This window comes from Pholcus phalangioides, unplaced genomic scaffold (genome assembly GCF_987345545.1).
Source record: "Pholcus phalangioides strain wild (caught in Gottingen) unplaced genomic scaffold, Ppha-v1.0 ptg000001l_1, whole genome shotgun sequence".
Classification (NCBI taxonomy): domain Eukaryota; kingdom Metazoa; phylum Arthropoda; class Arachnida; order Araneae; family Pholcidae; genus Pholcus; species Pholcus phalangioides.
The window spans coordinates 8,510,803-8,525,976 of NW_028301594.1; the positions used below are offsets into that span (position 1 = coordinate 8,510,803).

Consider the following 15,174-nt stretch of genomic DNA (forward strand, 5'->3'; position numbering starts at 1 on the left):
ACTTTTTTAAATAACGTAGGACCAGAGTGGAGATCATTGAAAACACTGTTACTTCCTGCGCAGGACTGAAACTCAAAGAGTAAAATATCATGTAAATTACTTGGAAAGCAATCCTTACGTGCAAAAGACGCGTTCAAATTCATCGCGTTTTATAGATGAACCTACATTTTACCTAGAAGAATTCATTGGTTTCAAAGAATGTCGTTCGTTATATTTCTACACGTACTTATTTTTCATAATTTTTATTATTCTTTACGAAAATCAAGAAATTGATAACCATTAAGTATGATCAGATTGTGATACCTCATAATCACATTTTTTCGAAATTTTCAATTATAGTGATACCTCTGATGACGAAGATAATTCGTTCAGGAGTAGCGTTCATTAGTCGTGTAAGTGATTTCCTATAGGTCTCTAAGTAAAATTAATTAATTCATTCCAGCAATTGCTAAAATTTGAAGATAAGTTTCTTAAAACACCAAGGAGAACTACTGATTACTTTCGCCTTCACTTTTCTACACACTGCAGTAACTTGCAAGTTAAAGAGATATTTATATTTCATATACAGCGTGCATAGGTAACAGGGCGTATGACATTTTACTGGCGAATCGTTGATCCTAAAAAGGCATACTTCCATTCAGGAAAAAGTATCCAAATAACATGTGGTACTCAGATATGTCGTTCATGTTGCAAGGGGTTGTATAGCTATTAAAATTAATAAATGAACTTTTTATACCGTTTTATGCAGTCCAAAACCCCATTGAGAGAGTTTTCGCCCTCCCTCGCTTGTTACGAACGAAAAAACATTGCGCGTTTTTAAGTGCTATTATCACTGACATATTCGAATTCACATAGCCGAGAAAAGTTACGAAAAAAACCAGCAATAAATGTGGGAAAACATTTTACCCGCATTTATTGCTGTTTTTTTAACTGATCCAACTGTCCTCCATTTTTCGAATTTGAATATCTCAGTGAATAGGGCACTTAGAAACGCTGAATTTCTTTAGTTGACATGGTGAGAGCCAGGACAACAACACTCTTATTGGGTTTTTGGGCACACGGGGATGGTATGAAAAGAATTTTTTTTTATTTTAATAACTATACAACCTCTTGCAACATGAATCACAATATGTCTGAGGAATACACGTTATTTGCATACTTTTCTAGTTGGAAGTATGCTTCTGAGATCAACGGTTCGCCAGAAAAATGGCATACGCCTCGTTTCTTACCTATTCACACTGTAGAGTCCTTAAGAAAATACTTATAGTTGCAACTAGATAGGGAACCACTTTCAAGAGTAAAATTTATAGGTAATGAATAGGGTGCTGATAAATAAAAATGGATTTATTTGGACCCCGGCAAGAAATTCAGCCCTAGGTTCTAACTCGTAGCTACATGTTTAATTATACATTTTCAAATGTCACCGTAAAAATAATTGTTATCACCACTTTTTACCAACTTTCTTTTATTAAATGGTTTTGCGACACTGTTCGTGGGCATTTATTTGCAGATCTGAAACCAAAAAAGTGCCCCGAAATTACAAGATCTCTTCTGGAGCAGAAAGTACGCGGATTTTACAGCTGAAAAAATAAAAGAATGTTCAAATGCTGAAGTTCAGAGGAGATTCCACAGAAAGGTGCATTTTAAAGATGTCCACTTAAGCAGGTCCACCATAAAAATGAGATTGATGAACGATTTGCACGAAAAAATTGACACGTTTTTAAGACAAATAAAATTCCATTGGTCGAATGGTCGACTCGTTTCAGGACCTTGTGGTCAGAAATCACACAAATGAGTCGTGGAGGGGTAATGTTTATGTCTGGTCTTCCAGAGAGTTTGCCTTTGTACTTGCTGAGTCCGGGTGTTCTTTGGATGCGAATTGCCATCTGTTGCAATGTGTTGAAAATTCTGTCTCGACTGATGTTAATAGATACGAGGAATAGAATTCGATATTTTAATATTCCCAATATATATACGAGGAATAGAATTACAAAAATGCTCAATTTTAGTCGTTTAAATTGTTTTCGTGATGATTCGAAATACCGAAACGAAAATTTTTCAATCTTCCTGACATAGAGAAAATAAATTCCGCTTGTACTCTTCATAATAATGGAAATATATGCTTCGCAGACTAGTTACCACCGTTTACACGATAATGATAGAAGAAGAAAAAATATACTATTGATGCTAATTAAAAAATACTAAGAAATTCCGGATCAAATACAGCATAAGTTTCTTCTTTATCAAATTAATCTCTCTTCTATAGGGCAATGAGAAAAATTGCAGCATTTGTCTGATAAAAGACAGATATTTGCAGCTAATCGAATAAACCAAATGTATCTTTTCCCACGTATCGTATCCCCTCCGCAATCACATAATAAAAAACTATATTTCCTAAGCTGGAATCACTAATGTTATTTTCTGAAAGGCTCAAGACACCATAAGACTCGTGTTTCGGTCCTTGATATATACGGATGAACTCTTACACCAAAACCCGCTGAGACAAATATAGCGGCATCATGCTTGCAATTATAGCTATTTTTTCGGCATTATGCCAGGTCATATCAGCAGGTTAGTTACTTACTTACTTTTTTCGAATATAATGACCCTTTGATTCCGTGATTTTTCAAGCAAGAAATTCTCGATATTTTTCAGCAGAGATTTAATTACCGCATGAAAACCAAAATCAGGAATTTAATTCACACGTTCAGTTTTTAATGTAATCCTACGTTATATTAAGTTGTTTCATTTACAATTGTTCTAACAGTGGTTCTAATCGTTTGCGCTGCACACGAACTCTTTAGCCTCGTTTACATGGGAAATATAAAAAGCGTCAAGCTTTCAAAAAGAAAACCCGTCAAGCGTGATAGAACTCTCAATGCTACATGAATACTGCACATGTAAACAGGATTTTAATGTGAATTACATGACGTGAACAGAGACCATACAGCATTTACCTATATAAGAAAAATATGTTCGTTTTTCATTCAAGTGAAATCTTTCCATTCATCTCAAAGGATCCATAGATCCCTGTTTGAGAACCCCGTGATATAATAGAGTGGATTGATAAGGTGATTGGATCATTGATAGTTTTCGCTAAAGATTTATTTATCAAAGTTAGAGATGAAAAATATAATAATTGCTATATTTTTATTTACTTTTTTTAATTGAAACGAGAACAAATGTTCAGACGAGAACAAAATGTGTTAATTGCATTTTTAATTGGGTTGCTGTATTTTTGAAACATATGACAACCATATTTTTATGGGCATCTTTTTATCAGCCACCTCGTTGGGCATTTTGCCTGTTGTGGCGTTGTATTTGTATTTGTATAAATTAGATTTTGAATATGAGTGTTGGAGTATCATGTCACACAATTAAAAATGTTTGCAACGCTAAGGCATGTAAAATCAAAAATATAAATCATGGAAAACCTAATTAATAGCTTTCCATCGTATGCAATAACCTCATAGACGTTTTACCATAGAAAAAATCGTTCAGGTAACATTTTACTCCTTTTTACAGTTTCATCAGTTTCAAGCGAATAAAACTGATGCTGGCTTCTAGCCCACAAGTTATCAAACCCATTCACTCACCAACAAAGTGTTAAGCGAGATTACTCGCTCCAATGGATATTTAATATTATAGAATACGATTTTCGTTTTGCTTGTTTGTTGTATCCTATCTATATAATATGACAAGTGTAAGATAACAGATGAGGTGGCGTTGGGCCCCTTCAAATGCTTCTAAAATACACCTTCATTCCGATTTATGTACATTAATCTTTCTTTACGAAACCCGGAGCTCTCCAACTCCCAATCGAAATTTCACCGGTTATCCGCATAAAATTTGTCTATCACGACAGTAGGAAATTGTCTGGGGGAAAATACGTTGTAAAAACTTTATATATTTGTTATTTTTTCTAATTATTATTATATTTTTGACTCAAAATAAAGTGCTCCAGAGATTTTGGCAACGGGATAAGTTCAGTGGCAAAGTTCTGGCATTCATTCATTCATTTTTCCATCAGTTTAATCGACTGAATACAATGAATGTATCCTTCATTAATTTATCACATAATGGCTGAGCAGTTAAATTTCGTTTTTGTCTTTTTCATGAGTATAGTGAACATGACAGGCTGTATACACCAGGATAATTACCCGTACATCATCGATGCAGCGAAATACCCGACAGGGGAAATTAAATCGCCCGGATTCGATGAAGGTGGATATCCAGAACACGCCTATTGCGTTTACATAATAAAAGCCCCAGAAGGACACGTAAGTTTTCCAATCCATTCGAATTATAAAACAGAAAAAGTTTGCTTATTCAATATAAAAAGATTATACTTGTTTTTATACGTGTATGTCGCCCACCTGTCTATAAATGTGCGAAATTCAGATTAAAATAAACAAGAAGCCTATACAGAATGCATAGCTAACAGCTGTCATCGCAATATATTGACGGACCGTTGATTGTAGAAGTACACCTCAAAATGGAAAAAAAGTATCCAAATAACTTGTGGTCATAACACGTTGCAAAGGGTTGTACAGTCATTAAAATAAATTTTTAAAATGCACACCCTGTGATAAAAAAACAGCCTCATTAGGGAGTTGTCGGTCTGTCTCTCTTGATGCCAACAAAATAAATTGTACATTTTTAAGCGCAATAATTGCCAAGATATTAGAATTCCATAAATGGAGATAAATGTGGAAAAAAATAAAATAAACTAACGAAAAATGCGCTTTTTCTTATTTAAGTTGTTCTATTCCGATTTTTCTCCATTTTTTAAATACCCAAATGCAAAAAAATCATGGAGTTTCTTTTGTTGGCCTCGGGAGAGATAGAGCAACAACTCTATTATTGGGTTTTTGAGCAAAGGATGTACATTTAAATTATTTTTTTTTAATTTTATTTCACAAAAACTGTATAACCCTTTGTAATATGAATGGCGGATCTGAGTTCCACACGTTATTTGGATAGTTTTTCTAATTGGAAGTATGCCTCTGCTGTCAACGGTTTGCCAATAAATTGCTACCAGCTGTTAAAGATGAATAATAAAGATGATATGTATGTTAAAGATGGATAATAAATATTAAAAGAGAAAAATCACGAGAGAGATCCTAAACCTTTTTTTATAAAAAAAAAATTCATGGAAGGAATTCGGGGATTATTACTTACATTTATCCCCGGTTTCTTCATTATCGTAATTGCTCAAAACAAAAGATTCACGTGTTGATTTCGATCTACAGATTGTCAAGTTGACTTTCAAGGAAATGGACTTTGAAGTGGCAACACGTTGCTCCAAAGACAAGATGTATGTTGTGGACGGTCCAGATGATGGAGGAGAAGATTTGGGAGCTTATTGTGGACAAGAGCCGCCAGATTTCCCCATCGTCTCTTCTATGAATGCCATGCGTTTAATCTTTAGGTCAGACTATATGGTTTCAAGGAAAGGGTTCCATGCCGTGTATGAAGCTGTTAGACCAGAGGGTATAAAAAATTCGATTATTCGTCCACCTGAATAATCAATAAGAGGATTTTAAATCATTGGTTTTGCCGTATCAGTACATGTAGCATGTTATTTATATATACTATATATCAATTTTTTTTTTTTTGGAGATTGTAGGAAAGAAATACAATACATATCTATCAGTTATAAAAATCTCAAAATGTGCACCACAGAGCGGCGCGCCTGACAAGGGTTGGAAGGGGGGGGGGGTATCCGACAAGAATGGCCATCCTACCTACATCAGGTTGCAACACACTGCTTTATAACAGTCATGGATCGTTTAAAATTATTCTTGGGCTATATGTCAAAACAATGACAATCATGCTAAAAAGTAGCAGAAGAAGTATGTTGTATCAGAGAAAGAAAATACGTGCAAATTGTTGGAAATTTGCATTATAAGAAATAAAGTTGAAAGTTGTATTATAAGAAAAGCAGGTATTTTCTTATAAATTGTTTACATTGGTTGGAAACAATGTCTCTGTGAGTCAATCATCGAGTTCAGAATTTCTTACTCGAACATGCGTATTTTTCCCCACTGAGTGACCGGGAGCCATGATTTCGTAATCAACCCCAGTGAGATCCCCAGTTAGCATGATAGTGTGATAGTGATTGCATTTATATTCTGAAGACGCCACTCATTGTGCGTCGAAACGCGTTCGAAATGTCATGGTTTTTCGCTTTTATTTGCCTCATTAATTGGTTCTTATTGTGATTATATAAGGCATGGGTTTATTAACTCTTATGTTCTGAAATGCACCCCGTGCAGAGGAGACTGTATCGGGCTGTGCGTGCCGCGCTGCCGTACAGGGAGCTATGATAGGAGGGACGGTAAACCAGAGGTTAAGGCTAAAATAATTGCAGAAAAATTTATAAAAACCGTTTTTTTCTGTAAAATTCAATTACTATGTACAGTAAATGTGCGTTGGATGGAATGATTCATATAGAGAAAACTGTAATTTTGTATGCATTCGCGCTCTCTCTCTCTCTCTCCATTTAGCTGAGAAATCAGCTGCGAGTTTTTGTGGTTGTTTTTACTGGTTGTCCCTATGGATTTATTTAACCCAAACTGCTCATATTGTTTAGGTTCTTCAACTTCGAGCAGGCATTTCTTTAAAAAGTCTCTCCACAGAAAGCATAGATATCCGATGAACATAAAAATTATTTCAATCGATATTCAATCCATTTTGACTTACAATTCGGAAGATGGTTAGTAGCACGTCAAACAATTAAAGTGTCCCGACACTCCAAAATATATTATTCACACACATGACATTATCCGGCGCACAACAATTCGTTTGATATTCCGGAACAGTAGTTCTAAAACTTTTCCGGTTCACTGCGTCCTTTGCGTGAGCGTCTGCAATTTAGTACAGTCGAATACCGTTATAGCGAAAATCTAGTTTTAACGAACACTTTCCTCTAGATAAATTTACATAGGAAAATGCAAAAACCTAGAATTCTTTATAACGAAATTTCGTTACAAAAATTTCGATGCTAATTTTTTTTTTGTAAATCGAAATTATTTTTAGAGGGAAAACCCATAACTGCATTTGTCTATAAAAATATGAACCAATTGATTATAAAACAGGACTTTAGTAGGTCTTTGAAGTCCCCTTTTAAAATTAAGCGATCCATATTTACAAGTGTGGAAAGTAGGGACATTATAGGAACTCGATTCCCCTTGCCGCATGTTAGTGGCGAACTTTTGATCCTAGAAGCCCACTTCCACATAGAAAATGTATCCAAATAATACGTTAAACTCGGATGCATCATTCATGTTGCAAGGGGTTGCACAGATTTCAAAATGAAAAAAAAAAAAAAAACTTTAATAATGACACCCTGTCCTAAAAACCCTTAGGTCCCCAGAAAATGATAATAATAATAATAACAATAATAAAATAAATAAGTTAACAACAAATCCCGTGTTTAAGTGTAATATTTGCTGAGATATTTCAAGTAAGAGGAAAGTTGTTTTTTTCTTTTAATAACTATACAATCCCTTGCAACATAAATGACGTATCTGTTCGTTATCTAACGAAACTTACACGTTATTTAAATAGATTTTCGAATTGGAACTATACCTCTAGGATCAACGGTTCGTCAATAAAATGAAACAAGGGGCATTGAGTAGTCAATTTGTTTATACATTGCATCAATCATTTCCTCTTTTTTTGTGAACGGAAACTTGAGATTCAAAATGGATGCTATATTAGGCTCGTTTTTCGAACATATTTTGATGTGCTTATTGTTTTTTTTTTCACCATTTCTTGCAAAAATCTTTCTCTCTCAAAAAAAAAAACTATAATATTCTTCCTCATATAGATCTTTGCCCTCGAGGTTACCACAAGTGTAACAACAACAACTGTTACAGTCCGCAGCAGAAGTGCGATGGAAAAGACGATTGTTTAGATGGAACCGATGAAGAGAAGTGCAGTGAGTAATGCTGATAAGATAACAATGATATACTGTAAATTCACAAAAAAACTTTATAACACCAGATCGTTATTGTTAATCTCAGCAATTGATATGAAAATATTTGATTCCATTGTAAATTTTCGACTACAATTCCTACTTAAAATAAACGAAAAATTTAAAATTCGATGTACTAAGTTATAGAGGCTATATACTATTTAAACACAGGGATTTTGTCTTCTCACCAAAGTGTTGTTTGCTCCTTGTTTTGTAGATCTACCGCTTCCAAAAATTCCCTGCGGCCACGGGGGCATACAACCATTGGAATCTCCAATATCGAATGATCGTATTGTTGGTGGTATTGAGGCAAAGCCCGGTAGCTGGCCCTGGCAGGTGGACCTACAGCAAAAACGATTTTACCCGAACGCTCACAATTGTGGCGGGACGCTGATAAACGCTCAGTGGGTGATGACGGCCATGCACTGTCTTAGAGGGTGAGGTTTATGAGAGAACTCCAGATTATTCATATTTCACAATTTCTTTCTATGCAACAATTCGAAATTAATTATTGTACATACATAAAGCGAATTTTGTTTTCGATTCTTTCTCCAACAAAAATATCTCATCTTTATCATTATTTAGCAGCGTAGATAATTTTTGTTCATATTGTCATGATCATATGAAATTACGAAAATTATGTGTAAAATAAATATCAACATAATACCATTCCAGAGCAGTATATCCCAAGGACTGGAAGGTAATCATTGGAAATCATCACAGGTTTAAGAGAGATCCGGATGAGCAAGTGAGAAATGTGGAACTAATAGTTTCTTATCCGGGATTTGTCAATGATGAGGTGAGAATTCTATTTTTCCAAGTTTACGCTATATACAGTTACTGGTATTATATATATAAAGTGAGAACACTCGATATGCGGTTTCAGCTCAAATAAATCGGGAACAATGAGTTATAAAAAAAAACCGTGTTTAGAAAAATTATTAAAATAACATGCACATAATTAGATATGTTGAATTTTATTTTTATGCTGTCTCCATTACCCTCTAATTATTTCCATTTAAAGAAATTGTTGTTTCGTCTCTTTTGAGTCCAACAAAAAGAATCGCATATTTCCAAATTTAATATTCGCCGAAATCTTTGAGTTTAAAAAAGGCTAGGCATGAGGGAAAGAACAGTATATATTAATGGATAAGCTTGGTTTTCCCCCCTCGTTTTTAGTGCTCAGAAAACATGACGCATTTTGCACTTCAAAACTGTTTTTTTCGATCATCAGAAACGGGACAACAGTTTTTAATTGTAAATTAGATGTAATGGGGACCGCATAAATAATTAAAATTTGTACCTTGGTAAATACACTACTACTAAACCCCACACGCACCTCATTAATATTCCTCTGGGGAATTTTCAATCTTTCTTTTCTCCTCAAGCATGTATCGGTGGCAAAACGTAAAGTGAATTTAAAGTCTTCTCCTATGTCAAAATACTCCCCCCTCCGTTTCTGCTTCAAAACATTTGAACATCCCGGAACTTGTTTAACAGTATGAAAAAATGTGTACTGATATCGTACAAATATTTTGTACCATGGCCAACTTTGACTTTGATTATGGGGTGTCTTACATCGAGGCAATGAATCAATAATTTTCTTTCACGTATATGGATTGAGTAATTGATGCTGATTTCGATAGTATTTTTTTTAGTACGAAAATGCAATATTTTGAAGAGGTTAGAGAGTGGATATTGAAACAGGTCGGTCATCTTGTACAATTTTTAGAATATTACGAAACCATCAAATCATAAATACAATTTAATGAGTTTAGCCGAACTCGAGTTGACGTCTATTTGCGTGGAAATGTTCGAGTAATATTCTGTTTATGTAAGTTTTCTAACGCCCAAAATGTAAATTTTTTGTCACCGATATGCTTCGAATAATTTCTTCGAAGATTGAAAGGCAAATTACAGAGATACTGCGAACTTAAGCATATTATGAGCTGCACTCACGAGTTAATGGAAACGCCCTGATTTTTTTTGACATACGTGTATATTTTTTTTCTGCCCAATAATTCTGGTAATAAACATTGTTTTTTTTTCGTGTATTCCACAGATCATCGGCAAATCGATAGATTTTACACATGACATAACCCTCATGAAACTTAACGCGCCAGTGAAATTTAGTGATAGAGTGAGACCCGCATGTCTGCCTACACAGTTTTATGAAATGCCAGTCGGAACCAAATGTGTAACATCTGGATGGGGAGAAACAAGAGGTAAACGCCGGATATTATATACTGTGTATTCTTTCTAACATTATCGTCATATTTAAGAACGGATTGAAGACCGAAAATAGTAAAATTACTTTTTTTACACTCTGTATTATCTCCAAGAGTCGCCCCACACGTGGGTGCTCTGTACGCTTCACCAACGAATAAGGCAAAAACACTGCCGTATTTTTGTGTTGTATTTGCGCTATTTGTTGGTGATTTCTAATCTTCATTGGCAAAGTTTAATCTACTCTTCCATACTTCCATACACGTGAATGTTAAGAAAAAAAACCAACAAAAGCCAGTTCCCTCAACGAAGCAAACATATGAGCTGATCTCCTGTTAAGGAACGTATGCATTATTAAGAAGACACTAACGAATAAGGCAAACGCACGAAAATAAAAAGTCCTAATGCATTTCGACACCAATGGGTGTCGCCTTCAGAGGAGAAATAATGAACCACTAGTCAAGCTGCCCGAGTTTCCCACTTGAGTTGAATATCAAATCTTAACGCTCGGTTGCTCATCGGAAAAAGTACGTCTGTTCACTTTAAACGTCGTGGTTAGAATGAAGATGTGAGCCTGCGTAAGGTACTAATGCATCGTCCTTTTTGGACGCTTGCGAAATAGTGCAACCCGATTTGTCTATTCGAATTTTCTAAGAATTCCTGCTAGAAATTAATTTAAGCCATGGTGTTGCGATCGGGGGTGTAGATTTATTATCATTTACTAATATATTTTTGAAGGCCCGAATATATGCGCCGTGCTGTACGAGCGGCGATGCTCGATTTTTCACATTCCTGATTCTTAACACAGCGAACGTGTTCATTTAATCGTGCTTTCATGGGTCTCCTTGTCTGTCTTATGTAACCACGAGCGCAATCACCACATGGAATGTAATAAATGCGCCATTGTTTATTCAGTGGTATAGCATCTTTAGGAGGCATGAAAACAAAGTATTACTGGGCACATCTATGCTTGTTAGATTACACTGTTTAAGAATCGGTTTGGTCTTCAGTGAGAGTATTGGATCGTAGGGCATGACTAACACTTTATTTGAGTGACCTCTCTGTAATATTTTCTAAAGTGGTTCCTCGTGTCGGTTTCAAGAATTTCCTACTTATTTCGTCAACGATAATAAATCTACACCCCCGCCCCATCGCAACACCACGGCTTAAATTCATTTCTAGTGGGAATTCTAAGAAAATTCGAATAGACCAATCGGGTAGCACTATTCCCCAAGTGTCCAATCAGGACGCTGCATTAGTATCTCACGCAGGTTCACAGCTTCATTCTGACCTGACGTTAAGTGAACAGATGTACTTTTTCCGCTGAGCAACCGAGCCTTAAGATTTGGTATTCAACCCAAGTGGGAAACTCGATCAGCATGACAAGTGGTTAAATATTTTTCCTCTGAAGACGACACCGATTGGTGTCGAAATGCACTAGGAGTTTTGTATTTTCGTGCATTTGCCTTATTCGTTGGTGTCTTCTCAATATTCTGGGGCATAGTTGATCAACTCTTCCACGTATACAATAGTGCGCTGATCTTGCAACGTACGAACCTCTAAAGCAGTTCTAATCCGTTCGTTGGTACACAAACTTCCTTTCTGTTCATTGAAAAGACCGATTCCAGGTGGATCCAGTTCAAACAGCTCAAGAATCGTTCCCAACACCATACAGATTACTGGACAACCAATTGCGAATGTTTTCATTGCATGATCTGAGTGCTGGTGTATACGCACCTTTAAAAGTCTCGCCACAGAGAGCAATGTAAACCTACAAAGATACAATTCTTGAATCATTTCATTTCACTCATAGTGTAAAAAATTTGGCAGATATAACAGACATTACACGGAAACAAATCCCCTCCTGCTTCTGTGTTGGGGAAATAACTCGACCATATAAAAGTTCACAATACAATCACGCACATTCTCCACCATGGTCCGGGTCTTTTTCGATCAATTTCTACATCAGCCACGAACCGCAATGCTTTAATGTTTCGGACACAGGGAATGTATATTCATCATCCAATTGCTTATATCGCTTCATCGAGAGAGCGGCGGGTTAGGGGGAGAGGGAAAACATAGGACCTTGAAATTAGGTAGTTATTGTATGAAATCCCCACCACTCATATAATGTGGTCGCTTGATTCTTTTTGCCACCGTTTCACTGACACAACAGTTGTTCGTAAAAGTCTCGCAATTGAAGTATCAAAATGACGTGTAGACCTCAGATACATCATTGGAGGGGGTTGTACAGCTATTAAAATAAATGAAAACATTTTAGTCTCCCGCAGAAAATAATTTTTCCCGACTATTTCCGCAGTTGCAACTGTGGTGGTCAAGTGCTCATAGTGATGGACTCGCATCGCGAGGACCCGATTTCGAAATCCACTGCCACTACGGTTGATTTTCTGTGGTTGCACCGCTTCGAGTGCGAGCTGCTCCACCCTTTAAAAGGTCTCGCCACACATAGCAACTAGGCCTTCAAAGTTACAATTAGTCAATCATTGAACTTCACCCATTGCTAGAAAAATTGATTGCTGACAGATGGCAGGACTAAACATAACAAGGATTACACAGTAACAAACCACACGTTAGGTTCGCAACTCGAATATCCACATTTCAACATGTAAAAATTCGTCAGAAATGCCACAGAGTAATATGGGGACGAGGCATATGCATGGTTTATTAATACTACTATCCCCGCAGTCAAAAGGTGAAGAATATACTGGGGCATAGGTATCAGTCACCCTTGCAATTCTTTCCACCGATTTCTTATAAACTTGATTTTCCCACTTAAGTGCCTTAAACCCGACAATTCAATTAAAAAAAAAATTACTTGGCCTCCAAAAAGCAGAGGTCATTGTGGTTTATTACATGAATTTACTCAGCTTATACAGTATTATGTTTTTTAGGTACAGGATTTCATAGAGCACTGAAACAAGCGACGGTTTATACGAAAGAAGAACGATTCTGTCCAAGTTTTACTAGAACTACAATGATATGTGCTGCTAGTCAGGGGAGTTTAGAAGATGCTTGCCACGTAAGGGTCGCTTCTTGCTTTTTTTTTTTCTTATTCAAAACACCGAAATACACTGCACTGCATGAGCACTTTACTATGATCCCCGGACAGTTTTAAGCAAAATGAGCTATGACGTCACACTGTTCTAATACAACTTGTATGTTCGTTAGTTGCACTGTTCGTCTTCTGTAGTTTCGAGCATGTAAACATAATACTTGAGCGCAAACTTTCAAGTGTAGATTCGGTCTTGAATAAGAGACCGACGATAATTAAAAAAAATGAAGAAAAAAAGGTTTTTGATCAACCTTTTATCATAAAAAACTGCAAATGATTTGTAACTTTCACAGCATATTTTATTTGTTTTGTTCAATTCTTGTATGTATTTTTGTGAAAATAGCAAGTATATTCAATAATATATATACAAATGTTTTGTTTAAAAATTCCAATGATTATCCTTATCGCATGTCATCTGTCTATATCATGCTGAGTTTTGAAACAATTTTTACGAAACTCACACGCAAATTGAACTTTGGAATATGAAAGTTTACTTTCTTTTACTTACTCACGAAATTGCTTTTAATTACTCATGAACAGGAATTACTACTTTTATTTCTCATAATTCCATTGCTACAAGTTCAATTTATGTAGAAATTCCAGACAGATAGTGTGAAAATTCAGAAAGATGTAGACGATACAGTTAGCACTGTAATTTCAGTTACTTGCTGAGAGCAGCTGGAAGAAAAGGCATTTCCAACAAATGGATGATTTGAATATTTCTTTCATTTGATTATCGCCTTAAATTTGTTCATATGGCATCATACACGTCGGTTATGCTCAAGCATTTCTCTCATATACTATCAGACGTGCGTATTCACTCATTCTCCTAATGTTGCCGGCTTATCCTTGGAATAATCAACTCACAGAAAATAATCAAATTATTAATTTGTTGAAAATTCCTTATCCCCGCTACTTTCAGCAAATAACTGAAATCACTGTTCACTACATCACCGGTATCTTTCCAAGTTTTCATAAAGTGAGATTTCGAGTATTAAGTTTACATTCCCCAACTTGCAGAAGAAAATAACACTGTATATAGCTCATTTACTTAAAAATGTCCGGTGGTCATAATAAAGTGGCCACCCACTTATATTAGAATAGGTTCACTTATAGTATCACTGTATATTTTGAATAGTTTTTTTCCCCCGTGCAACTCAACCTACGTACATCAATTATTAAAAGTTTTTTCTCTTGTTTTTCTTTCTAGGGTGACAGCGGTGGTCCTTTGAGCTGTAAGGTTGGAAATCAGTGGCAAGTTATGGGAATCGTCAGTTTTGGATCATCCACGAATATGATGTCTGGCCTGTGCACTGTCTCAGGATTAGGGACCGTATACAATAAAGTTTCGGCTAAAATTGCCTGGATAAACGAGATGCTAGAACGTTTAAGCTGATCACGTCGTTGTATAGCTTTGATGTAATCAATCAGTGTCGGTTAATTACCTTAAAAGTTTATAATTCAGTTATTTCATAAAATATATTGCTATCTCAAGAAATAATTGATTAAGTCAGTTAAAATGTGTAACAAATGAATAATTCCACACTTTCACGAGTTATTAAATGAAATCAGTAGTTAAGTCATAGAATACGAGTGATTTGTACGCTTTAACTGGCATTATTAGTTACTTTATGACTAGGTATTCTATGATTTAAAGGATTTGATTCTTTAACGATAATATCTGTGTAACTTTCGTTTTTTTTTAAAAAATAAAATTTCTGTAGATATCTCGATGAAAATATTCTAATAAAAATTATGCTGTTTTTATATCGATTTCTTGCTTTGGCCAAAGCTCACTACAATCAATTCCATTTTTTACGGGATGATGGTGAAGATTTTTGCGTCAAACTTTTCGAATAGCGTGGGATCAGATCGAAGATTATTGAAATCTCTG

At 35.5% G+C, this 15,174-nt stretch overlaps 1 protein-coding gene across 1 annotated transcript; it reads left to right on the plus strand.

The window, feature by feature from the left end:
• Positions 1 to 2,402: 2,402 nt before the first annotated feature.
• Positions 2,403 to 15,053, plus strand: LOC149089813 (chymotrypsinogen A-like). Its single transcript, XM_089248828.1, has 9 exons — positions 2,403 to 2,571; positions 4,126 to 4,280; positions 5,253 to 5,493; positions 7,835 to 7,945; positions 8,199 to 8,418; positions 8,657 to 8,780; positions 10,044 to 10,206; positions 13,120 to 13,247; positions 14,491 to 15,053. The coding sequence occupies exons 1-9, from the start codon at positions 2,520 to 2,522 to the stop codon at positions 14,674 to 14,676; spliced, it is 1,380 nt and encodes a 459-aa protein (XP_089104954.1). The 5' UTR covers positions 2,403 to 2,519; the 3' UTR covers positions 14,677 to 15,053.
• Positions 15,054 to 15,174: the final 121 nt, after the last annotated feature.

Bases quoted from the DNA above. Each gene is read 5' to 3' on its own strand.
- LOC149089813 (XM_089248828.1), top strand. From the start codon at position 2,520: ATGCTTGCAATTATAGCTATTTTTTCGGCATTATGCCAGGTCATATCA. The intron at 7,946-8,198 runs GTGAGTAATGCT...CTTGTTTTGTAG, and splicing joins AACCGATGAAGAGAAGTGCA to ATCTACCGCTTCCAAAAATT. The intron at 8,419-8,656 runs GTGAGGTTTATG...ATACCATTCCAG, and splicing joins GCCATGCACTGTCTTAGAGG to AGCAGTATATCCCAAGGACT.